General features: G+C 33.9%; 4 protein-coding genes and 2 pseudogenes across 5 annotated transcripts; 1 reads left to right on the top strand and 5 right to left on the bottom strand.

Moving 5' to 3' along the window:
* Positions 1-2,034: 2,034 nt before the first annotated feature.
* Positions 2,035-5,701, bottom strand: LOC104780878 (CDPK-related kinase 5). Its single transcript, XM_010505420.3, has 11 exons — positions 4,551-5,701; positions 4,292-4,422; positions 4,171-4,212; positions 3,969-4,077; positions 3,808-3,886; positions 3,414-3,710; positions 3,226-3,338; positions 3,036-3,143; positions 2,878-2,940; positions 2,622-2,789; positions 2,035-2,535 (listed from the first exon to the last, which is right to left on the bottom strand). The coding sequence occupies exons 1-11, from the start codon at positions 5,121-5,123 to the stop codon at positions 2,398-2,400; spliced, it is 1,821 nt and encodes a 606-aa protein (XP_010503722.1). The 5' UTR covers positions 5,124-5,701; the 3' UTR covers positions 2,035-2,397.
* Positions 5,702-10,423: 4,722 nt separating this feature from the next.
* LOC104780877 (phosphoglycerate mutase-like protein 4) lies at positions 10,424-12,225 on the bottom strand. The gene is made up of 7 exons (XM_010505419.3): positions 12,070-12,225; positions 11,904-11,982; positions 11,695-11,745; positions 11,498-11,608; positions 11,053-11,184; positions 10,900-10,975; positions 10,424-10,791 (listed from the first exon to the last, which is right to left on the bottom strand). Exons 1-7 carry the CDS (start codon positions 12,087-12,089, stop codon positions 10,568-10,570), a joined length of 693 nt encoding a protein of 230 aa, XP_010503721.1. The 5' UTR covers positions 12,090-12,225; the 3' UTR covers positions 10,424-10,567.
* Positions 12,226-12,480: 255 nt separating this feature from the next.
* On the top strand, positions 12,481-13,734 carry LOC104783982 (LOB domain-containing protein 28 pseudogene; annotated as a pseudogene). The gene is made up of 2 exons (XR_015596170.1): positions 12,481-12,611; positions 13,025-13,734. The product of XR_015596170.1 is annotated as an LOB domain-containing protein 28 pseudogene (transcript).
* Positions 13,735-18,618: 4,884 nt separating this feature from the next.
* On the bottom strand, positions 18,619-18,948 carry LOC147946051 (uncharacterized). The gene has a single exon (XM_087509475.1). The coding sequence runs from the start codon at positions 18,946-18,948 to the stop codon at positions 18,619-18,621; it is 330 nt and encodes a 109-aa protein (XP_087365601.1).
* A 1,124-nt stretch (positions 18,949-20,072) lies between these two features.
* On the bottom strand, positions 20,073-21,650 carry LOC147946050 (uncharacterized). The gene is made up of 4 exons (XM_087509474.1): positions 21,557-21,650; positions 21,285-21,481; positions 20,859-21,074; positions 20,073-20,717 (listed from the first exon to the last, which is right to left on the bottom strand). Exons 1-4 carry the CDS (start codon positions 21,648-21,650, stop codon positions 20,073-20,075), a joined length of 1,152 nt encoding a protein of 383 aa, XP_087365600.1.
* A 227-nt stretch (positions 21,651-21,877) lies between these two features.
* LOC147946049 (uncharacterized) lies at positions 21,878-23,531 on the bottom strand (annotated as a pseudogene).
* Between the last annotated feature and the right edge of the window lie 2,744 nt (positions 23,532-26,275).

Genomic DNA, 26,275 nt, shown 5'->3' with positions numbered 1-26,275 from the left:
TAACATTTCCTTTATAGACATAGTGTCAAATGCTTAATGCTGATGGAAGACGCAAATTTTGTGATGGAGGCACTTGTGTGAACACTCCAATAGACTTTTATTGTGTATACAAGAAGAACAAGTCATTGTTTATAATTATAGGTAAACACAAAAACCTTTAGTCATGAATTGATATGATATTATACAATATGACGGATAAATATACTATAGTCTAGATAAGTTAAAAGAAATTGAACATATCAAACACATGTTACAAATATACAATAACATATATATGTTTTAAGATAGATGACGCTCTAGGAGAAAGTGAAGAATGTCAGAAACATCATCAATCTTCCTAACATCATCATCATTCTCTACAAACCTAACAACCACACTTATTTTTTTCTTTTTACCGTTTTGATAAATTTTTCATATATAAAAATTTAGTTTTAGATAATAATTCATAAAAACATAATAGATTTCTAGTTTACAATTAACATATTTTAGTTACAATATTTATACTAATTATAATTAAATGTATTTTTAAATAACTAAATATATTTCAATATATATTATTTATTGTATGTTTACTATATTCATTTCAACTACCCATCGAGTAAGCTTTTAGTTATAAATATTATATTAATGAGGGAAAAAATACAAACAACAAACCATCAATACAAACTATTTCTTGTAACTCGATTACAAAATCAAATGTACAAAAATTGTTTCCAGTCCATCCATATATATAAGCTATAGCATTAAACTCTATATTAGAGGCAATAAGAGTAAATATGTTTGATGGATTTTAGTTTAGCATTAGCTTTGCATTAGTATTGCATTAAAATTAGTTTTGTCTATAACATTTGTTTTTTGCATTAGTTTAGTCTTTCTAGGGAAAATATCTGGTCTTAAAGATGAATTTTAGTTTTGTTAATTTCTTTTCACTTGCTTCAAACTTTCTGTGGAGAAAAAATTATTCGGTTGGTCATGTTGATGTCCTTATTATGCTAATTTCCAATTCTACTATTTTTTTTTGGACAAACTTCCAATTCTACATTTGTTGAAGAATTATGTCTATAAAATTGGTGTTGTGTTGATAGAGCTCATCACATGAGAGAAGACGATTATTCACCAAAACATGTGTTTAACGAGAAATTTTTACTCTTACTATTAAAGATAGCAGATTGGTTGAGGTGATTGATACCAAGATGAAAGGTAATCACAACCTTGAACAAGTCACTGTAGCTGCAACATTGGTTAGGAGGTGTGTGAGAAAGAAAGGCTAGAAAAGACCTTTATGAGAAATATCCCATAAAATTGTTGTGTCAATTCTTGTAATTCGATTACTACAAAATATTATTACATATGTACAGAGAATCATGTCCCCATTATTAGGACTCTTTGAAGTCTTCTCATGGTTTTCATTGCTATTTTTTTACATGAAAAGTTGTTTAAATTAGAGTCAGGCAGCAAAATAAATTATTAAGAGACGATCACAATTCACAACTTAACAATCTGTTTAGGTATAGAGAACCAGTTTACTTGGTCGGTTTTTATATCATTTTCTCTCTTGCCATCTCATATTTGCTTAGACTTTAGACTAATCAAACAACCTTAATATACAATCATCTAGTTATGCATCACAATTTTTTTTCATTTGTTATTGTTGTTTTTTTAGAATGTATTAATTAACCAACAAAGTAATTGCTTTTTTCGAATTGAGCCCGGAAGTTATTGTGAGAAATTCAACTAGAATTTTTTTCCAAATCAATTTTGGTTTTGAGAAATTTGAAATCTCTACGTTTATTCTAATCGCGAAAAATAAACATAATTTTACGATTTAAAACGTAGTTAATGGTTAATAGGAAAGAAAACTAATACGTAGAAGGAAAAAACCTAGAGAATTGCTAACTGAGTTCGAAGAATTTATGTGGAAGATTTGACCCATTTGCTCAATTGTTAACTGGGAAAAATTCTTAACTCGAAGAAGTTAGAGGATCTTTTGGAAAAAAACTTCTATTGGTTTAAGTCTTACGACAATAAAAGTAGTGGTTTACAATTTTTTCTCTTTCATTGTAATCATTTTTCGGAACAATAATTTAATAGAGAAAATTTTGGAAAATAAGATTGGTATCAAAAGACCAAAATCTAGAAGAATGTCAGAAACATCATCAGTCAATCGTCATAAGTTACCAAGTTTGGAAAACAATATCATCATTTTTCTCTAAAAAACCGTTACCTAACACACACACTTACCTTTTTTTTTGCTACACTCTTTTTTTCAATATTTTCTTCTCAGCTTTCATAACAAAAGTCAAAAGCCACATATTATATAACTCTCTAAGAAAAGCTCCTAGGAGAAAGTGATCTCAGACAAATTTCATACATATCATTCGAAGTTTCAAAACCAATCTAATGAGCTTTGATCGTACGGCTAGACACACCATGTAGCAATTTCACAAATCCAAGAAAGCTAAGCTTTCCATCTGTATGCCTAAGCCAATCGTGAAGCACTGCGTGAACCGGTACAGAAGGACCAAGACCAAGTTCCTGAAATAAGTTATAACCAAATGAGTTCATTTGAGCATTTTGCAAAGACTTGAAACAGAGTTTTGTATAAATATAAAGAGACAAACCGAAGCGAGTTCATCAATCATGATGGGTCGGTTTCCGTCCTTTTCGAAAAGCTCATAAGCACAACGAGCGTGTTGTTCCCATCGATCAAGAGCTTCTAGCTGGTGAACACTCAAAGCCGCTGCACAGAATTCCTCAAAGTCCATTCTTCTATATTGAAGAGCACTCAGCTACAAAGACGGTCCAATAAGCAATATCAATTACCAAAGTCAAATTGTGTGGTTCAAACATTGAATCCCACGAATTAAAGGTTCTTACTTGTGCTAAGAATTCTGGAATACGTGAATCCTTCATTGCATCTGTTGCCATTTTCATCAGAGCCTAACAAAGAGAGTTTGAGTCAGTGTCATGATAATACTAATAACCAAAGCATACCAGAAGATAAACTGAAACAGGACGGAAGATAGAAAACTTACGGATTTGATGTTTTCTAGACTTATGGTTCCGTTCTTACTAGGTTCTAACAAAGCAAACTGCTCCCTCAGATAAAACAGTTCATCAACCGTAAGTGTTTTCGATAATGCCTGCAAGAAAATGGCTAACGTTAAGCAAAAACAACAGAAGTGACCATTGAAGCAGAAATACTGAAAAACTGATCCACCCCACCCTTAATGCAGCTTTACGGAGAGATGATGATCGTAAATAAGCTCTCATAAGTTTAAAAACCAGAATATCCAATGGAACCTTTGCATCATTTGAGTCTTTTATCCATGGATGACCTGAAAGAAAATAAAATATTTGCTTACAATCTTGTTTTCACATTGGAACAATTTTTGTATGCATTCTACACTTACTTAAGGCTTGAGCAGCTGTTAATCTTCTACGCGGGTCTTTGTTTAGCAACCGCTTTACAAAATCTCTTGCCTCTGAAGATAACAAAGGCCAAGGAGGGTCGTCAAAACTCGGATCTGCTTTTAGAACAGCTCGAAAGATTCCTGATTCAGTTCTAGCCCAAAACGGTCGGCTTCCACACAAAAGAATATACACAATCACACCGACACTCCAAATATCAGCTTCTGTACTGTAAGATCTATGTAGAACTTCAGGTGCTACATAGTATGCACTGCCAACAATGTCATTGAGCCTCTCATCTGCAAATTCAATTGTCAAAGTATATATATAAACAAATGTAAGTCTCTAGATTCTGGAATCTAAATATACAGACGGCATATAATCTAAGGGCTTTACCTGGTCTCACGTAATCTGACAAACCGAAATCTATTGCCTTCAATTGAGAGGTGTCTTCTTTTGAGGTAAAAAGAAAATTCTGATCCAAACAGTTTAAGTAAACTTCATTTAGATTCTAATGAACATCAAATGTATAAGTAGGAAGAAAGAGCTTTCATTACCTCAGGTTTGAGATCTCTGTGTACAACACCTTGGAGATGACAAAACGCAACCACATTTAATATTTGTATCATAACAGTCTTTGCATCCTCCTCTGTGTACTTCCCACCTCTGCACACAAAACACCACCAAGTTCAATAAAAACAATCTCAAAACCAGTAAGAACGAACAATCCTACTACTAAACTGGCTAAAATTTCTTTACCTTGAAAGTATTCTATCCAAAAGCTCTCCTCCTTCACATAACCTAAAACAAGAAACACAGAAACACTTTAAACCTTGTCAATGCTAATTTCAGAATAAAGTCTGAGCAAAAGTGAGCTTACTCCATCACTATATAGACATTATCATGATCCTCATATGCATCATAGAAATGAGGAAGATTGTTATGACCAGACAAAGCCCTCAATATCTTCACTTCCCTCCTCACATCTTCAATTGCAATAGCCGTCGTCATCTACACAACACAACATCACCAAAACTGAAATTGAAAAGCTTTGTACAAGTACCATCTCTCTAATCTAAACAGATCTCGTCATAACAATCCATGTAAACACAGACGAAAGTAAAAAAATCACTACTAACCTTAGCTTTGGGAATAACCTTAACAGCGACTTGTTGACCTTTATTATCACCCTTCTTAAACTTAGCAGCACAAGTATAACCAAAATGACCACGACCAACTTCATCACCAAGCTCATACTTACTCGCAAAACTCTTGGAAAAACCAAAGCTTTTATCCAATCCAACACCACCTCCTTCAGCTTCACTCCCTTCAGGGATCGCCGACGAATTAGGCTTCACAGAGCCATGCCTTCTCGCTAAAAGAGCTCTGATGTGTTTAGCCGGAGAAGGAGGAGGAAACGGCCGTTTGAAAAACCTCTTCGGCGTAGAGTTACCACTACTAGCGTTAGTCGCCGGAGATCTCGCCGGAGTCTTCTTGGAGAAGAAAGAGTGAGCTGGACTCGGACTGTAAAAGGGGAAAAACGGAGACTTTTTCCCTTCATTGCTCGCTACTACACTCTGATCTTCGACAGGGTTGCCTCCATTAACGGATGAGCTCGAAGGCTTGACGGATTCAGACGCCGGAAGTGGACTATTTCTCGCCGGAGTTTGATCGGAGTTAGGTGAATTCGGCTTCGAAGTACAGAGACCCATTACGAATCTCTACTCTTCTCACATCACACGAAAATATCAAAACCTCTCAATTGTATCTCATCATCGGAATCAAAAACAAGTAAAAAAAATTCAAACTTTTGAATCTTGGCAAAAACAAAAAAAAGATGAAATTTTTATAATTGGGAGAAGTAAGATTTTTTTTAAAAAAAAATTGTAATTTTTGCTTCGTCTTCTTTCTTTGGAATTGACTCCTTTGTCTATGGCGAATTCCAAAGCGAAGGATTTGGATCCAAGAGGAATGAGTTAAAAAGAGAAACGACGATACGTTCGCTTTTTAGAAGAAAAAAAAAATAACATTTTTATTTTAACCATTTGAACAACTACTACTAATTACACAATTAAACTACTTAAGTAGTGTTTTTTAATCACTTTAACTAAAATTTGTTACGCATCTTTGGTAACATTTTATATAATAAATTTGTGTGTATGTAAAGACAAAGAACAAACTAGAAAATAGGAGAATTAGGTGAAAATTTGCCAAATTTATAACTATAGAGTGTGAATATTAATGTTGTTGTGTACTTTGTAATTTTTGGTATTATCTCAATCATGAATATAAAGGCTAACCTAACCAACTGCATTAATTATATAGAGTTTTATTATTTGGATAAGTTCTTTGGGAGGAGAATTAATTCGACAATTTTAATAGACATTGACAGGGTTTTGTATTATTATTATTATTATTATTATGCAGATGCATTTAAACTCCTGCCAACTCTTGAATGTTGCATAATAATTTCGATTATTTTTGGTAAGACCGATAATAGTAAGTTAACCAATCATAATTTCATATTATGGATTTATATAGAATCAAAAACGTTTCGTTTTTTTGTTTTGTTTTGTTTTTTGCAGTTTAAAAAAAAATAATTACTATTCTTATAGACTTTATTGACAGTGATTAAACTAACACGGTGGCAAATAAATTTTTCATATGTTAACAAGTTCGAGTTCTATTTGGTTACTACAATCTTCAAATAATAAAACAACACATTATCGAATTTAAACCAAAAATGTAATACGAGAACACTAAAACGTTTGGTTTGCTATGATGGAAACGCTAATACGTATCTATGATGGAAACGCTAACGTATCTCCTTTTTTCTGTAAAAATGTATCGTATGTCCAAGTTAAATTTTTATGTGCCCGTTTAGAAGTATTATTATTTTAAAAAGACTTAAATTGTATATGGACACACTCAGTCCGACGGTATTAATATTGCCCTATAAGTTAATAACATCATTGTCCATATACAATAAAATTGATTGTCACTACGAACAATATATTAAAATTTTAACAAAAAAAAAATGTATGTATTGCTTCACTAATGCCAAAGCAAACAATCAGAATTTTCTAAAATCTAACTATTATTGTTATTTGAACTTGTCTATCAATACATAGAGAAGCAACATAACTTGTAACAAAACGAAATTTCTAACTATTGTAATCCAAAATGTTATTGGTTTCGAAATGTGATGTAATAGTAATCGGAGATCGACGTAAGGAGGAACAGAGAGGTGGGTGGGTAAAGCAGGACCCAGCATAGACTCTAAATGGTCCAGCTCGATAAATAGATAATAGTAATGTGTGAGTCCCGAATAAATATGTGTAGAAGTAGGTTTGTTCCTTCCTTAATTAACGCTATTGCCATTTGGATTCTGTGGTAGGGACTTATCGATGCTTCCTCGAAAAATAAAATAGAAAGCTGCATTCTCTATTAATCACTTCAAGGTTACAATCGTAACTCCAACTTCTATTACTCGTTATTGTTATGGTTATTGGTCAAAGACGTTAACTTCTATCACGTAGAACACAAACAAACCTAACTGCTACTTGTAAGATTTTGACATTTTTAAAAATTATCTTTAGCTACGTTATAGGCGCAAAAGTTTGATTCAAAAGTTTGAGGATTTTGCGTAATTAGTTATGGTTATTATAAAATAAAAGCAATACAACGTGAGACTGTATGAAAACTAATGATTATGTTGCATACTTGTATTTATATAATTCGTATGATGATGAAAATGAAACTTGCTTAACTTAGTTGCTTGTTGCACCCGACATACTGAGAAGCCAATTCAAATTTTGCAGCTAGCTATAATTTTTTCCCCACTTATATTCGTATGATTTAGTTTTTTTTTTCAAATGCATGCACACGTAGTGGTAAACATATTCATTATGTATCCCTTAAAGATTTTTATGTGTTGATGATTTTTGTATTTTCCTATTTTCTTGTAAATCAGTTTGAATTTTTTTTAATTATTATTGCTCATCCAAGTGAAACCTTTTATTAACAAAAAAAAAGTGTCTAGCAAAAGACTAATTAAATATTGTGGTTTTTAAAAGGAAAAACTAATGTAAATAAATAAAATATAGACTAATATTTTCGATATGTACAAACGTGTATACAGAAGTTGTTGTTAATAAAAGCTAGGATTAATTTGTGATAGCAATTAACAACAATCCTAAGCTTAAAAGAGAATCAATTAAAGAAATAAGAAAATGATACTAGCTACTTTGTTTCTAACCAAAAAGAAGTATTTATATACTTGTTTGTAATACGTGAGCAAATCATATAGTCAAGGTGATTAGCGGCAAGCTTAACATCTCATGAACCTATCATATGAATATTGCAATAAATAAATCACTTAATAGTAGAATAGAGCGGGTGTAATGGAAACAAAATGGGGGAAAATCATACCCGTACGTATCTCAAAAATGCGAATTGCTGCTTGTACAAATAAAGAGTGTCAATTTAGATATGTACCCTAATACATTTCAAATTTTATATATGTACTCACAAAATTGAGCCAATTTCACAGTTCACATTAATGGATTTAAGTCAACCGTTAGAGATGCTCACTCAGAATCCATATGTGTATTGACGTGCCATCGAAAATGCAAAACGACGTCGTTTTAATATGTTTTCTTCGCAAAAAATTGTGGAAATTCCACACTCCGGAGATTCGAACCCACAATCTCTTACGTGTTTAGCATAGGACTTAACCAGTTTATCCCACAACAATTCTCGAAAGAATCATACAAACTTATTCATATAAACCTAAGGTAGCATCCATCAAAATCGAAAAAAATTGTGGAAATCCTCACTCCCATGGGTCGAACCCGCGTCCTCAGATACAAATAGCGTAGGACTTAACCAGTTGATCCCACAACAATACTAGGTTATATCACACAAATTTATCCTTATAAACCTATAAAATATCTATGTCCCAATTAAATGAAACGTCGTCGTTTTGAATTGGGGGAAAAATAAAAATCCTAGGGTTCTTCTTCTTCTCTCAAATCGCGATTTGTGGTTTATTTGGGTTTTTTTCCTTCTTCTTCTCTGTAATTGGGTTCGATAAACCTAAATAATATTCTATTTCTTCTTCTCTGAACCCAATTATCGAACCCAATCACAGAGAAGAAGAAGGAAAAAAACCCAAATAAACCACAAATCGCGATTTGAGAGAAGAAGAAGAAGAACCCTAGAATTTCAAATTTTCCCCCAATTCAAAACGATGACATTTCATTTAATTGGGACTTAGATATTGTTTAGGTTTTTAAGGATAAATTTGTGTGATATAACCGAGTATTGTTGTGGGATCAACTGGTTAAGTCTTACGCTATTTGTATCTGAGGACGCGGGTTCGACCCACGGGAGTGAGGATTTCTACAATTTTTTTCGATTTGGATGGATGCTACTTTAGGTTTATATGAATAAGTTTGTATGATTCTTTCGAGAATTGTTGTGGGATAAACTGGTTAAGTCTTATGCTAAACACGTAAGAGATCGCGGGTTCGAATCTCCAGAGTGTGAAATTTCTACAATTTTTTGCGAAGAAAACATATTAAAACGGCGTCGTTTTACATTTTCGATGGCACATCAATACATACGTGGATTCTGAGTCAGCATCTCTAACGGTTGACTTATATTTGTTCACGTGGATTGTGAAATTGGCTCAATTTTGTGTGTACAGATATGAAATTTGAAATGTATTAGGGAGTATATGTCTAAAGTGGTATTCCTTGTTTGTACAGACAGCAATTCATACTTTTGAGGTGTGTACGAGTATGAAATGACCATTTTCCCAACAAAATGGTAACAAGATCCAAGAATTGTGAATAGACTTTTTACCGAATTTTTAATTTTGTGCATCCTCTCATTAAAAGAAGGGCAGAATAAATTTATAATTGATATCCTCCACTAAAAAGATTCCAAAGTCAACTTCACAAATCTTGTGATACATATATAGTGCAGGAAAATTATATGTAAAGTGATGTATAGATTATGATTTATCGTATGGTACACCGCAATGATAAAAATAAAAATATATGGCCACCCTTTTTTTATTCTCTTCTTCCACGTTTCCTCTATACTCTTACAATGTTTCTTCTTCTACTGTTTAGTTAGTCTTTATTTTGTTTTCGGTACAACAAAAAAACTTTTCATTAGCTTACATAATCTTGAAATATCTTCTTCAATAGAACCATTTTTCGTACTGTAAAAATATGTACCGACGACGGTTCTCATCATTTGAGCTATGGTGACATACGTAATACTAATTTGTTATATATAACTAGAAACAATTGTTGTGTAACCACTAACATAATAACTCGAGATATACTATATAGTCTAGACTTCATTAAATGAACAAAAATTCGATAAAGAAAGCAACAACATGATACTCATATACTCCTAATGATGACAATCATGAAGCTTAGGAAAATAACATATTTCTACTTTGTTTGTGTGTCACCCTATTTATGGTTTTTTTTGTGTGCCCATATTTACCCCTTTGCCATTGCCGCCAAAATCAGAAGAAGGTGCTCTTGGGGGCCAAACAATATGGTCAAATGGACTCAACGTACCTTTCTCCCTTTTTCTTTTTGATAGTGATGGCGCCAATATAAAAGGGTTATATTAAGGGGGCAAGTCTGTAAATTAAACGAAATCTCTTCTCAATCTCCAAGGAAAAAGAAAAGTTTTAAGATGATGATCCCAATGTTATTCAAGGGTGTAACACCATAGTTTGGTTTTAGAGTTCAGTCAAGTTACTAAACAACTTCATTGTTCAATGTTTCTATTCCCAAACTTCAACACACTGTTTCTTAAATAGAGGTATTTGGGACACCACGATTTGGTCCCCCTCAAGAATCTTATTTCATTTCCAATATTGATTATTTTTCATTGTTCAATGTCAGAATACATTTCATCTTTTAACTGTATATCTCACTGTTACAAAGAAAGAAAATGATAAAAATATATATAGCAAGTGTACTTTAACAATGCTCCCAATTTACTTGGTTAACTTGAGAAACCTTCAATGTTATGGGGTCAAATGTTCAAATTGAAAAGGGTAATGGAATGAAACTTAAATTACATAAATGTTCTTCCAAGGGACAGAAGAAGAGTATATAGAATCTTAACCAGAGGTTCTGTCACCACCAAAACCGGATTGTAAGAAGCCGGTCTGGTCCAGATGACTCACGTCCCCCCAAACTTGGATTGTCCATTTGTCTCCGTCGTATAAACGGAACACATTGACCGATGTATTGAGTATCTTTTCAACTTTTCTTGCACTTGGACAAGCTCTTTCGTAGAGAGATCGAATCGTTCCTCCATGAGACACTACTACTACTCTTTCACCTTCATCAACCACCGAAGTAAACAAAACCACCAATACTTAGAACATATGTGTTGGTGTCCTAATACAATAATCTCTGAGAAACAAACGCACAAGTAAAGGGAAGAAACCTCTATGTTTGTCACCAATTCTCTGCAATGCCGATGTACATCTGTCGTAAAGTTTGTCAAGACTTTCTCCTCCACCCTTCATTCACACAAATGAAGCAACATTAGCAACATCATTTACATATAACTAAGCTTCTTGTGTTTGTAATATCTAACCGGAATATCAACGTCAGTGCGGTTAGATGAAAAGGCTTTGTAAGCTTCAGGGCGAAGTTTTGAAGCTTCTTGATACACAAGCCCTTGCATATCTCCTAAATGTCTTTCCCGCAAATCACGATCAGTAAGTACCTGCATAGCATATATACACACAGTTGAAAGATATATGCATTTCAAAAGCCACAAAATGTGATAGATATGAAAAGAGGTTATTTCAGAACTTAGAACTATCTGCTAACGACAACAACGGAAAGAGCACAAAGGTGGAGACTTTAGAAGCAGATTCATAAAAGAACATAGCTACATGTCTTTAAAATGTCTACGAATGATGTCTTAAACCAAAACAAAAAGGTCCCATGAATCCAGAACAACAAAAAAAAGAGCAAAAAGGTGGAGACTTTAGGAAAAGATTCATAAAAGGAAAGTAAAGAAATGGGTTTTGTACCTCAAGGTTGCCGCATTTAGAAGCAATGATCTGAGCAGTCTCAAAGGCTCTCTTCAAGTCAGAAGAGTAAACATAAGATATCTTAGGCTCTTTTGATAACCGCTCAGCCACCTATATATATCAAAGAAAAGAAAATGTTACATCATCATCATCACCAAGATTCAAAGGTAACAGCACAATCAGAAGATAACACATACTCTAACAGCTTGTTGTCTTCCAGCATCGTTTAACTCAACATCCAAATGACCCTGAAACACACACACACACACAAACACATACCAAATCAACTAACCAACCACATTTTCTTCTACATCTCCCAAATCATAAATTCCCAAAAGACTATTATTTTACAGCGAATACTAATCATAACTCATACAAATTGAAGATACAGCTATTATTGCAATACCTGGATTTTTCTCTCGGCATTCCAAGAAGTTTCACCGTGACGAACAACAACAATCTCAGTATAATCACGATCATCGGAGCTGTAACCAACAAGAACATTGATTCCATTAACAATGAAAACAAACAAACACGATCATCGGAGAAGCTAGAACTTAGAAGAAGCATACTCAAAGCTTGATTCCGCCATGGGAGATTGCTGAATGAAATCGCCGGTCAATTTGCTTCTTTAGATCCGACGACGTCGAGACAACCAAATTTTACAGATAATAATAGGATATGATGATGAGAAACATTAGTGGGCTTTTATTGCTTTTTATTAATGGGCCTTTGCCCTTTGTAAACTATATCAGATATTTAAATTAAAAATTTAACTTTTTACCATAATCTTTTGGAATTATAGACGAATCAAATCAAATATTAATTTTACCAGAATCATACTGTATTAATTTAAAAAAAAAACATAATTTCTGGATAATTATCCATTTGATTTTATCTACTGTTTTAATTATTTAAAATATTAAGTAGCTGGATTTTGTTTTTTGGTACTATAAATAAAATTGCGTGGTAGAAAAATTTGACCTAAATATAAAAGTCCGTATCGTTGTAGGAAATTGTTAAAAAGGATCGAAAATTGCGTGGTAGCAAATTTTACTGTAGAGAATAGAATTTACGGAGAAGTATATATTGTTGTTTTACGTACGTACGTAAGGTTGGATCCTTTTGATTTCATCAATATATGTTCATTCTCCATCTCAAAATCTGGTTTTAGTTAGAAATCTCTTAGATTTATCTTCTTCTTATATACATAATACATTAATGTTTATGTTTTCACCTTCTTTACCATATAGAATCTGAGTGGACAACGCAATCCATGGTTTTTAGTTGTAACCTTAATCTCCTTAATTACTGTTTGCTGTTTGGATTTCACAAAAATTGCGGCTATATATATGCTTAATTGGGATTTTCTAGTTTGTTTATGTTTATGTTTTGGGAAAAACAATCTTGACTTTTTCGTTTGGTTTGATTCGGTTTAATTCAGGGTTTGAATAAATATAAAGATATTAAGTTATTATTATGTATTTAATTTAAGTGTGTAAATATATTTTTTTTTTCTTCTAACAGATTTTGTATAATCAAATGGACAAGGGCAACACTATAACGCCACCATGCGCGGCGTGCAAGTACCTGAGGAGAAAGTGCACAAAAGACTGTGTGTTTGCGCCTTACTTCCCAACGAACAAACAAGAAAGCTACGAAATGGTCCACAAGGTATTCGGAGCTAGCCATGTTGCTTCACTTATCAACGAGATTCCCCCTAGCCACAGAGATTTTGCAATGAGCACCCTCGCTTGGGAGGCACAACTTCGTCACATTGACCCCATCCATGGTGTCAATAGTATCTTAGACCCCCTCCAATATCAGCTTAAAGACCTTCAAAACCAAATCGCAATCGCCAAGAACGAACTCTCCTCCTCTTTCGGTATGGTCCCGAAATTTGTGCCACCGCCTCCAATCACGTATCAGCAAAGAATCCATCCCAATCCTATGATACCGGATACGACTAATAATGACGGTTGTTTAACGGCTCAGCAGCTACGAGACGAGGCTAAGCGTTTTGCATCCACACAACCTGCTCAATTCCAGCAAACGCAAGAGACTCAGACGCAGTACAATGAGAGTGTGATGATTGTCCGGGACAAAAAGATATGAACCATAATCTAAATCATTGAAATAGTCTTCATAACCCATTTTTATTCATTTGATAACTCTCATGATCTTATTTGTACATATCTACATATGAACTTATAATGGACGTTTTACGATTTTTATTTTAATTGATTTGAATTAAACAGTATATATTATACAAAGTTAAAATTGGTGGTTGATTCTCTCTATGAGCGTACTTGTTGAATAATGATGAAAAGTGAAGACAACACATTTATATGGTTTGAATTGCACGTCGAAATTGCATGTAGTCCAAAATTTATATCCCAAAATATTGTGGATAGTTAGAGTTCATAAAGAGTTACTAAATCAGTTACTAACTTTTAGGGAACCAACCTTTGGCAAACCTAATTTTGTTTATGGCATTTTTTATTTATTTAAGTCGTGATATTTTTGGGAAAACAAAACGTGAAATGTTATATTAATTTTACTTACTGTTTATTGATAACGTTGTTATGGTTATATGCGTTTACCAACTGCAAATTGCATTTGATTAGTAAAACATTATAAAACAATAGACAACATGTTTTCTTCAATTTAAGCTACCAACCGGGCTTACACAACGTTCTTCTTGGACTAGGATGAAATGGAAATGTCAGAAATAGTATATGACTTTACAGAATTATTAATTTGGTTATCAAGATATATGTTCTAACAATCAAAAGTTCATGTGATAATGTGGAATCAATAGTTTGATATGTAAGGTAAATTCACTAAACATGGAACTACGCGTACAGAACATGTGGAGTCAACAGATTCGGCGGGAAATTCCACGTGGCGTCTCTCCATTGAGGTGAAGACAATGATGTGGAGGTGTTGGGTCAAAACGTTGACTTGGTTCTAGCATCTGACCCACGAGCATTTTTATTGATCCTCTCCTCAAAACGCTGCGTTTTATTACTGCTGAAAATAAAATAAAATAAAAAAATGTTGCGCTGATATTTCGCTTCCCAACATTGTATTTAGCTTCCTTTCCCCCCCCAAATGATTATTTGAATTTTGAAATTGCATTGCGAGCCGGAGAGAGAGAGAGAACCGGAGAGATAGAGAGCTTCGCTTTGATCGTGATTAATTGCACAAAGCCGTCGCACGTCACACGTCGCACGTCTACGTCTTAGTCGCACATTTCCTTTGCGACAACTCCAACTCTGGTAAGAATTGCCATCTTCTTACATTCGCTCTTCAGACCTTACTCGCTTTTGTTGATAGAGAGAATGAGAGAGCTTCTTCAGCTTTGATCGTGATTAATTGCAGAGAGCCGTCGCACGTCTACGTCTTCGTCGCACTTCTCCTTTGCGAGAACTCCAACTCTGGTAAGAATTTTACATTCGCTCTTCAAACCTTACTCGCTTTTGTTGATAGAGAGAAAGAGAGAGAGAGCTTTTTTGTTGATAGAGAGAATGAGAGAGAGATTTTGTTGGTAGAGAGAAAGAGAGAGAAACAGAGAGAGTTTTTGTTGATAGAGAGAAAGAGAGAGAAACAGAGAGAGCTTTTGTTGATAGAGAGAAAGAGAGAGAGCTTTTGTTGATGATCATTCATTCTCTCTTATTTCAGGTTATCATGGCTCCCTCCAACAAACAAAGGTGTTTGATGTGCAAGAAAAATAAGTTGGGATGCACCTCAGATAGTTTGTTCAAGCCGTACTTCTCTTCTCAACATGACCTATGGAAACTAGACCTTCTCCAAGGCTATGGTAATCTGGGACCGGCAAAGATGAGAGACTTCCTTCTTGACCATGAAGTTCAATGTAGATAGGGGGCCATAAATGACAAGGTTTCATAAATTCATAATAAATTGAAAAGAATTACTGCCGAAAACGAGGCCAAAGTAGCTCAAATGACTGCCTCTTCCTCAAGCCGCCCTGTTATTGATCCAGAGATCCAAAGACATAATGATGAGTTCACGTCTGGTTCTTCTCAAAGCCTGCCACTACAACCTCACTATAGCTTTGGCCATCCGACCCTTGGCTTCCTTGCCCCCCACATTGTATTAATTTGAAATATTTGAGAGCCAGAGAGAGAGCTTTGAACGCGATATTTGCTTCCTTTGCCCCCAACGTTGATTAATTTGAAATTGGTTTTTTAGGTTGAGCGTCGGAGAGAGAGAGGTTTTCCCCCAACGTTGAATAATACAATAACCATAGTCACATGGTCTATAGTTTTATAAAACCACATGTACAATGTATGTACATTGGCCTCCAGATAAATCAGAGAAATCCATTCATTGAGAGCCCTTTTTTATATCACTAACATGGTGACCTCACTTCCGTATTAAACTAATCCACAATGAGAGTGCAATGATTAATTGTCCGCGACAAAAAGATATTATCGATCAAAGTTTTGAACCATGGAATTAATATATAAAGATAAATTTTACACTCTACTTATTAGTCCATCTGCCATTTTATAATAATAAAAATATTTATCTTAATTAAACCAAAAATGTAACACATCTAATCATGTAAATTAATTTATATATAAATATGGTAAGTAAAATTATATAAATTATAAATTGACTATTTTTTTCCATTTATTTTCATTTAAATACACTATAAATTATAAGAATAACTCCTTCAATTAATTTATTTTAGACATGTAATTCTCAGCACTTCTTATCTTATAAAAAATTATTCTCACATCCTTTCCATCATATCTCAAATCATAAATATTTTCTTTGTTTAGTTTATGTTCTTGCATGAGTTGAAAATTCAATTAAGATATAATTGTAAGAGTTTAATTATATATTAAATATTTACTTTGTTTATGTTCTTCCTCGTCTTTTTCAATTTTTTCCCCTCTTTAAAGGCTGCATTTTTCCTAAAGGATGATGCCCACCAAGACAAACCTACGTATTAATTGTTGGACATTTGTCTAATTAAAATCATGATTTCTTTTGTGTGCACCAAAGACCAGAGTTGTAAATGTCTAATTGTTTATATCATTATTGAGGGAAATTCAAAAACAAATAAATAAACAAGTTTTTATTAATTGTAAAACGCAAGGAAAACGACTTTTCTAGTGTTTTGAAGAAACGAGAAAAGGCCATTATATTGTGTACTTTTAATTTCTTTTAGATATGGCGTTGTTGTGCATGCACTTGTAAGTTAATGTACAAACGACTAGACAAGAGTTATAAAATTATAAAAGGTTAACGTAACATTGTTATCAAAGACAATTTCATTGTTCAAAACTTTGATAATATCTTTTGTCACGGACAATCATCCCTCTCTTATCTTGCATTTGAGCGGTTTGTATATATCTGATCAGAGCAGGCCAAGAGGCCAAGCAAACCAAGCATTGTTTTTTTTTTTTTTTTGGCTTGTAGCCCTAAAAAGTTGAGCGCCGGCTCTGTATCTGATGGATACAAAATGTTGAGCTGAGCCTCACCATTTTGTATTTGTTGAACCGTTAAACAACCACCTTAATTAGGCATGCATGCATATTTATATAGAGCCGATACCTATGAATGAATATAATGGGGTCCGAACTCCGAATCCTTTGGAGACCAATGTACATTATTGTATATATTAATGGTTTTATAAATCTAGAGAGACCATGTGATTTAGGAAAATTCTTTATCATTCGTATATCTCAATAATTAAGCCTTTATTTATGTTTAATAAAATCCAATCAATAAAATATAAATTGACATACGAAAGTAAAAAAACTTAATATTTGCTGATAGTCCTTCTCAAAACTCCGATATCATCATCACCAACTTAAATCGAAAAGGGATAACACAGCTTCAGCAATTCGTAATCCAAATAACAATCAAAAGACTATCTATAGTTATTAGATGCTTCAAAGACATGATCTTTTCATCGGATAATGCTGTTCTTCGTGTCGTCGTATCATACGATCCACTTCTTGTATAAGCATCACGTGGTCCCTCTTGGCGATTTCCAAATCGCGCTTAAGCTCTTCAGGGGAACACCAACTGAAGATGCCCCTGACTGGGTCACGTAGCTCGGTTTCTGCCAAGAAACAGATCCGGTCCACGTAATATTGCCTCCCACGCTCATTAGGGATACACATGAGAAATCTAGCAGCACCCCTCATATCATAATCCATCTTAGACAACCAAGCGTATATCTCTGATTTGTTCGCCGGCATGTAGGGCGCAAACACACACTCTTTTTTGCATTTACACGGACAAGATTCCAACTGCTAATACAAGCAATTGTTAGAAAGGAAACATATATATATATATATATATGCATCCAAGAAAGAAAAAAAAATCATCTGAAATAATTCTGTTTTTTTAAATCTCATATATAAAAGTTTGATATCACTTACGGGGACGAAGATAAATTCTTTATTAGCAATCAATCAATAGAAGCAAAAAAAAAAACAATGGTTAAAATATATTGTTTGAGAATAAGATATTAACTAACCAGGGAAAAGACGAAGAAAACAAAGCACAGCAAGTTTATGATGACACAAATTAAAGAAGATGATGAATACTATATATAGTTGAAGAGAAGATGGCGACACACAAATATATATATGGAAATTTTCAAAACCTGTCCGATCCGTCGCGCGTATCATCGCAAATCTTTTTTTTTCTTTAATGGATGCGCGACGTTTCAACGTATTTATTATATGAGTGAATATTTCCTAGTATGTTTAGGGAAAGTCGGAAACGGTTATAAGAGATCACTCGAATTTATTAACAAAAGATTATTTAAGAATTATTCAAATATTAAACATCATTGTTTAATTTGTACAAGTTAGAACGAAGTACATAAAAGAAAAAAGGAAAAATAACTAAAAGAAATCGACTCAAGATCCTGTTAAAAGCAATCGAATTAAGGAAGACTGTATATTCCTTCTAAGCTAAGGTGATGACATAAAAAAAAAAAGTTTAGCTGTTGCACGAGCGAGTGAGACGGGAGAAAACATTCGCTGATCCTGGATTTTTTTTTTTTTTTTCGTCAAAGATAAGTTGTATTAATTTGGGTCAAAATATGAATGATACAAAGTAGAAGATAACTAAAGAGGCATATCAACTAAAGAAGAATAGAAATCACAATGAGTACAACCAAAACGTGCTAACACATGAGCAGCTTCATTACAAGATCTTCGAGTAAACCTAAAATTCACTTCTTTGAACTTGGATGTCCACCAAAAGATATCTTCTTTTATGTTTCGAATGGCTACAGTTACTGTTGATCCCATCAAGTTGTTAATTAGTATTGCACAGTCGCCTTCAAACAGCACAGATGTATAACCTCTAATCCACACTTGTTGAATTGCAGAAAGTAAAGCTTTTGCCTCTGCTTCAAATGGTGATCTCGCTGTTCCTAGTCTTGATGCACCCATACTATACTTTCTCCAAAATGGTCTCTTAGAATCCAACCACCAATTACACACTGATTTCCTTCATTGAAACTTGCATCAAAATTACACTTTACAAAAGGTGAAATAGGTGGTTGCCAATGGTCATTATTCGGGATGACATTAGTAGATTGTAAATTCGATAAATGCAGTGCAGATAGCCATTCCTTCACCTCAGCTTTTGTTTGCAAAACAATTGTTGTTGGACTAAGAGTGATACTGTCGAAAACATGCTTGTTTCTGGCCTTCCAAATTTTCCACATCAACCAAAAGGGTGTTAAGTAGTCCTCTGTTGTTACATTTCCATTCTGCGTATGGTCTAAGAACCGCTTGAGAACAGTCTCGACATTCAAGTTATGATTGGTCGAGGAGATTATATTGTGACAGTCGGTCAGGCTCCAAACTTGCTGTGCATATGGACATTTAAAGAAAATATGACTTATCGTCTCATCTTGCATTTGACACTGTGAACAAATTGGATCCAATTGCATGCCTCTAGTGTTAAGTCTTGTTTTAGTCCCAAGAGCTTTAGAAACTACTCTCCATAAGAAGTGTTTTATCTTTGGAAGAAGAGGTAGTTTCCATATTCCATCTTTAATATCAATCGAACCATGAGGCGGGGGTGGTAAAGTTTCTCGCTAATCCTCATCATGTGTTGTAAACCAATAACCTGATTTGACTGTGTATTCTCCAGAGGGATGATATTTCCAAAATAACTTGTCATTACAAGCTTGTAGAGGTATGTGGAGCTGTAGTAAATGATGAACATCTTCCTCTACCACATGCTCTGCAAGTTGTTCTCTGTTCCAAAATCGGTTATTTTCTCTTGTAATGAAATATTTATTGATCGGTTCGTCTGCAAAGTCGGCAACCACTTGAATAGGCCTCGGTGGATCACTTGAGACAATATTATCAGTACCTAGTCGTATTGTTGCACCATCACCTATCTCCCAGTAGGAACCCTTTTTGATTAACTCGACCCCCGCTAGTAAGGAAGACCACCCATACGATTGATATCTTTGCGTCTTTGCATCCAGTAATGAAGTGTCACTGTAATATCGTGCCTTCAGTAATCTTGCTAGTAAAGAGTTTGGATTTCTTAGAATGTGCTATGCTTGTTTAGCTAGCAAAGCATCATTAAACTTAGCAAGATCCCGAAATCCTAGGCCACCCTCCTTTTTAGAATACTGTAATCTCTTCAAAGCTATCCAAGGTATATTTTTGTGTGATGATGATTTATCCCACCAGAAACGCATAAGAAGCGTTTCAATGTCGCCAATGACTCCTTGAGGGAGTTTAAAACAAGACATCGAGAACACTGGTATGGCAACTGCAACTGTTTTTATAAGGATCTCTTTTCCGGCTGGTGATAGAAGCTTTGCAGTCCATCCAGAAGTTTGCTTTTTGACACGATCAATGATATAATCAAACATCTCTGCTCTCTTCCGCCCAAATTGTTCAGGTAATCCCAGATATTTCCCATTTCCACCATGGTTTGGAATTTGAAGTACCTCTTTCAATCGATTTTGTGTTGAACCATATACCCTTGAGCCAAATGTGATCATTGACTTTGAAGTGTTTATCTGCTGACCCGAATAATATTCATAAACATCAAAAGCCTCTTTTAAAGCTTTACAGTTGCGAACATTTGCTTGACAGAAGAACAACGAATCATCTGCAAATTGTAGATGAGTTATTGTAGGTACACCATTTCCGACTCTAATCCCTCTACTGTCTCCAGTATTTGCTTTTGACTTTATCAAGTGGCTCAGTATATCAGCACAGAGTATAAACATATATGGGGACAGAGGATCTCCTTGTCTTATTCCCCTCTCAGGTAATATTGATCCATGTGGTGAACCATTTATTTAGACAGAATAATGAACTGATCTTACTGTAGCCATTATCCAACTAATCCACTTGTCACAGAAACCAAACAAACGCATAGTTGTCTCAAGGAATGTCCATTCTACACGATTGTAAGCTTTACTGACATTAGTTTTCACCGCCATATACGAATTAGAAACCCTCTTCCGAACTTTCAGTGCATGCATTAACTCATGAGCAATCAGTATATTGTCTGTTATTACTCTTCCAGGAATGAAAGTTGCCTGTGAATCAGAAACAATAACATCCAAATGTTTCTTTAAACGCATTACCAGACACTTTCAGATGATTTTGTACAAAACATTGCATAATGCTATCGGCCGAAAGTCTGATAGTGTCACTGGATTTTCTATTTTGGGAATCATGCAAATGTTTGTATTGTTGATTCCAGGTCTCATTGTTGAAGTGAAAAAGAAATGTTTAACCTATATCACATCTTGACCAACTATATCCCAACATTCTTTGTAAAATCGTGCCGTTAGACCGTCGGGGCTTGGGGCCTTATCATCACCAATTAAACAAATGGCATTGTAGATTTCAGTGTCAGTAATATTCTGTGTTAGTTCTGCATTGATATCCTGAGTCACAGTTGGTGTAAAATCAGCAAAGTCGATTGGAGAGACTTGGACTCCTGAAGATGTGTAAACCCCCTAAAAATAATGTTCTGCATGTTTCCCAATCGATGTGTCTCCCCGGAACTCTGAACCATTCGCATCCTTAATGCTTGTTATGTAGTTCTTGGCATATCTCGTTTTTGCATAAGCTTGAAAAAAACGTGAGTTCCGATCTCCTGCTGTCATCCATTTAGCTCTACTCTTCTTTGCCAATAGATTTCTTCTTCACGGTATGCTTTTTCTAGCAATTCATTTAGATGAGATATATTTCGTCTGGCATTTCTGTTTTGGCTCGACATGGCTTTATTTATTTTGTATTGCAGGTTCTCTATTCGTTGAGCTGAGTTCATTGATGTGCTCTGTTTGAAACGTGATAGAGCCTGTCTACAATGACGAATCTGATCCGGATCAAGTTATTCTTGTCCAGGCTTGTTGTTAGCCATCCAACTCACGGCAACAGAGTCTTTGAAACCCAGATGATGGATTAGCCGCTTATCAAAACGGAATGGTTTCTTGACAATGTATTCAGCTAAATTGATATCAATTAGCACTGGTTTGTGGTCTGAACCTGTATAATCCAAAAAATGGCTTTCTGAATTTGGAAACAGTGAAGACCATTCTCCATTGATGAATACACGGTCCAAGCAACATCTCACAGTATGTCTATAACGTTCACCAACCCATGAGAAACAATATCCAGTTGATCGCATGTCTTTTATATCACAGACTGATACCATATGTCGAAAATTTCTGAAACTCCATTCATCTCTCACTGGTCCTCCCTTCTTTTCTACATTGGATAGTATCTCGTTGAAGTCACCAATCAACATCCAAGCATTTGTTCTATTTATTGCCATATGCTCAAGTCGTTCCCATAAAACATGTCTTAAACTTGGGTTTGGGTGACCATAAACACATGACAAATAGAAACAAACATCATAATACTTAAGTTTTACATCAATCATATGATCATCCTTACACACATCGGATATCGTTACAGCATTCGTCCATAATAAAGCTAGACCTCCACTTCGACCTTGTGGAGGTTGAGTTATTAGATTAGGATATCCTAGAAAGTCAGCCAAATCCTTTATTACATTACACACATTTAGAGTTTCGATTAGAAATAAAACATCACACCTAGTAATACGACATAAACGTGCTATACGCATAAGAGTCAGTGGCGTTCCAACACCCTAACAATTCCAGAAGGCGACTCTCATGGTGGCATTGGGGGTAACGGGCCCCCCGCGCCTCCGTCGGTTGGTGAACAAGACCCCTGTGATTCAGATGCCTTCTCTTTCTTTCGGATATGGCTCAGGACCGCCTTATCCTCTGCAGCCTCCACTTGGCGATAGTAAGCCTCAAAGCTGACTCTCTTCCTCTTCAGTCCCGGTCCATTTGCATTGTCAGTTGCTCTCTCAAGAAAATCCTGTGTACCTCTCTCCACTTCGACATTGTTGCAGATTTTGGCGTGTAAGTAACGAAGTCGTTCAGCAGTAAGTTCAGTATCCTCGAAAACACTTAGTGATGGTGTCATCGAGGAATCACCGGTCTTCTGAGCATGAAACGGTTTAGCCGTTTGTAAGCCTGGTATTGGAATGTAAGGATCCACTGTCTGCAGTGTGTTCGCTGAGTCAGATTCCCTGGCAGGCTCAAAGTGACGGTCTAAATCATGATCATCAGCATCATCATCATCGTCACTTTCCATGCCAGAAACATTGCCATGAGTGTTGAGATCGCATTCCTTTATGTCATGTAGGAGAGAACCACACTTGGTACAGAAATTCTTGAGCCTCTCAAAACGAAATTGGATTATCGTGTTGACATCCACAACAAACTGGAAATTCCTTTTAAAACGCAGAGGCGTATATATGTTCCAATCCATTCTAACCCTAACAAACTCAACCATTCTAGCATTCTCATCGAAATCAACCTCTTGTACAAGACCAATATGATTCCCAGTGAAAGATAAAGCAGGGGGATTCCTCTGATTTGTACCCAAAAAGGAATGATCTTCATCTCTTCATTCGTGATGTTTGGATACCATCTATGAACCGTCACCATCCAGTCATTGAATGCCCAAGGATCACTCGATAAGACAAGATTCATCTCTGCCTCAGACTGGAAGATGAATTGTGCCTTCCCATTTCCCAGAACATGTCCATAACAAGTTCTTGGCAGTCCCCAGACCCGCGGCATGTAATTGATTAGCGCACAGAGACTTTGCTTCCTGGGATTGACCGTGGAAACAACAAGAGAGAAGCGATTCTGTTCCGCTGCTCTTGCACAGAATTCCGGCGGAAGAGGCACCAGAGTATCATCGAGACCCAAGTCAAGATCTTGCATAGAATTCCTTAAATTGTCACTCATTGTCGATTTCTTGTTGTTTTTACTGTGTAACAGAAAAGCGAGGGAGAAATAACAGAAATTTACTGAGAATTTATAGATATTCGGCCATGGCGGTTTATGATGGTAGTTATCATCCGTGAAATTAGGATAGGGAAAACTGCCATGGAAGTTACCAGACAGAGGGAAACCGTCAATTTGGACTATAGACTGATACAAATTGACCGGAAAAACACTCCAAAAAGGAGAAAGAAATCGGCAACACAAATAACCGTCGTCGCCCAGAAAATCGCTGATCCTGAATATAGATACCTGCGTGCGTTTAACGTGATTTACATAAGGCCTTTCGATTTTAGTAAATTTTATTCAAAATAAAAAGTATATAAGGTGATGCCAGGAGAAAACAAAAGAAAGGTTTTTGTATTAGTTATGTAAATTCATTTTAGGTTATAATAGTTATAAAATTATGAGAATTTTCTAAGAATATTATTTTAATAATAAATTTTCAAATGCTATTTCTCAAGAGTGGTATTCAAAAAGATGTATTTTTGAAATATTTCCTAAAAATACATATATAACAAACAAATTTCATAAATGTCAATAATAAACTTTATTTATTCAAATCATACAATATCAAGATATACCAGCTATTTAAAAAATATTGTTAATGATAAAAATAGAAATTTACTATGATATTCAAAATTTACCTAAAAAAATTTAATAATTAAATTGCATAATTATTTTTTAAAGTATCAATTAAATATATTTCCTATAAAATTATATGAAATGCAATAAAAATCCCAAAGATTAATTTAACTTTTAATATCTTTTTAATTTAAGCTATATTGCTAGGTTAAATTCTAATAATTTTCTCTTTGTAGTAAAATTTTGGAAATAGAATATCAAATTTTTTTATATATAGAAAATCATTAAATTACAAAATTATGAATTAAATAAACATTATAATGATCTTCACATAAGTATATTTTGGGTCACAAAAATTAAATATAATGATGAGTATACCAAAAAATGTACTACAAATTTTTTTTAGAGGTAAAAGAGAGTTAAAAAAATTTGATTTAATAATTCTATTATAATAGTTTATTATAACAATTTTTTTTTTGAGATATAGTGGAAGAGGATGAGAGAATGAAAGAATGAGAGAATAAGAGAATGAATATTTATATGAAGAGAAATGATGAAAAATTATATTTAGAAAAATGAGAGTCACAATTCTAATTTATTATTTGTTTTAATACAATTGAGTGGAGAAATATATAGTTAATGCATAATTTATATGATTTCAATGTTATATTAATATGTGAGTTAAATGTCAAGATTAAATGCTTTTAAATTTGTGATTTAATATAAATAAATATTTTAATTTGTTTTAACTTACACATGATTTGGTTGTTTTGTTGACATAAACTCAACAATCACACGTAATTTTTCAAATTGAAAATATTACTTTTGAAGTGACAAACTAAATTAGTTTCCCTTATAAAATTGTATGAACTTCAATCCAAAGATTTTTTAAAACCCCAAGGAAAACTTCGATCTTTTTAATTATGTTTTTTGTTTTTCACTCATTAATTTAATTTATAGTGCTAGATTTCATATTATTGGTTTCATCTTTGGAGGATTTAGTTAAATGATATTAAATTATATTGTTTTCTATATTTCATTTCCAGTTAAATATGATTTCTTTTTCAGATCATTTTTTCATTTTTCTTAAATCAAAAAGACCAAATTTTTTTTAATTGAAGTTCTTTTTGTTTTCAAAAACCTCAAATTTTAAATAAAATAAATATCATATTGATCTTTACATATTTATCTATTGGATCACAAAACAGAATAGACTTTATAAATAGAGTTTATAAATAGATAATTGTATTGATCTTTAAATATTATTATATTGATCTTTATAAATTATTAAAAATGATACATGAATATGTGAGATAATCATTAGAGTACAGAATAGAGAATTAGAGATGAATCTTTTCAACTTCATGACTTATTGTGTGGTGAATATTGTAGAAGAGTATGAAAAATAATAACTTATTAGATGTTAATTTAATATAGGCAATGGAGATAAACCTTTTAAAACATTAAAGAATACAATGTAAGATATACATATCATACAAACTCAATGATATTTGAATTGATTTTTTTAACTCATACAACAACAATAACAAAAAAAAACACAAAAAAAGAGATATAGTGGAAAAGGATGAGAGAATGAAAGAATGATAGACTAAGAGAAGAAGAAAATAAGTATTTATAGGGAGAGAAGTGATAGAAAATTACATTTAGAACAATAGGAGTTACAATTCTCATTTATTATTTGTTGAAATACAATTGAGCGGAGAAATAAAGTTAATGCATAATTTATGTGATTTCAGTTTTGTATAAAAATGTGAGTTAAATGTGAAGATTAAATGTTTTTTTTTAATTTGTGATTT

Source organism: Camelina sativa, chromosome 4, assembly GCF_030686135.1.
Source record: "Camelina sativa cultivar CO46 ecotype springtype chromosome 4, ASM3068613v1".
NCBI lineage: Eukaryota > Viridiplantae > Streptophyta > Magnoliopsida > Brassicales > Brassicaceae > Camelina > Camelina sativa.
Note: the sequence above shows the minus strand (reverse complement) of the source record. Positions and strands in the feature narration are given on the sequence as shown.

Coding starts and splice junctions, on each gene's coding strand:
- LOC104780878 (XM_010505420.3), bottom strand. CDS start 5,123: ATGGGTCTCTGTACTTCGAAGCCGAATTCACCTAACTCCGATCAAACT. Junction 3,887..3,968: donor ACAGAGATCTCAAACCTGAG/GTAATGAAAGCT, acceptor TGTTTGGATCAG/AATTTTCTTTTTACCTCAAA. Junction 3,711..3,807: donor GTCAGATTACGTGAGACCAG/GTAAAGCCCTTA, acceptor TTGAATTTGCAG/ATGAGAGGCTCAATGACATT.
- LOC104780877 (XM_010505419.3), bottom strand. CDS start 12,089: ATGGCGGAATCAAGCTTTGA. Junction 11,746..11,903: donor ATGCCGAGAGAAAAATCCAG/GTATTGCAATAA, acceptor TGTGTGTTTCAG/GGTCATTTGGATGTTGAGTT. Junction 11,609..11,694: donor GAAGACAACAAGCTGTTAGA/GTATGTGTTATC, acceptor TGATATATATAG/GTGGCTGAGCGGTTATCAAA.
- LOC147946051 (XM_087509475.1), bottom strand. CDS start 18,948: ATGGGTGCATCAAGACTAGGAACAGCGAGATCACCATTTGAAGCAGAG.
- LOC147946050 (XM_087509474.1), bottom strand. CDS start 21,650: ATGACAGCAGGAGATCGGAACTCACGTTTTTTTCAAGCTTATGCAAAA. Junction 21,482..21,556: donor AAGCATTAAGGATGCGAATG/GTTCAGAGTTCC, acceptor ACACATCTTCAG/GAGTCCAAGTCTCTCCAATC. Junction 20,718..20,858: donor TTAGTTGGATAATGGCTACA/GTAAGATCAGTT, acceptor CACTTGATAAAG/TCAAAAGCAAATACTGGAGA.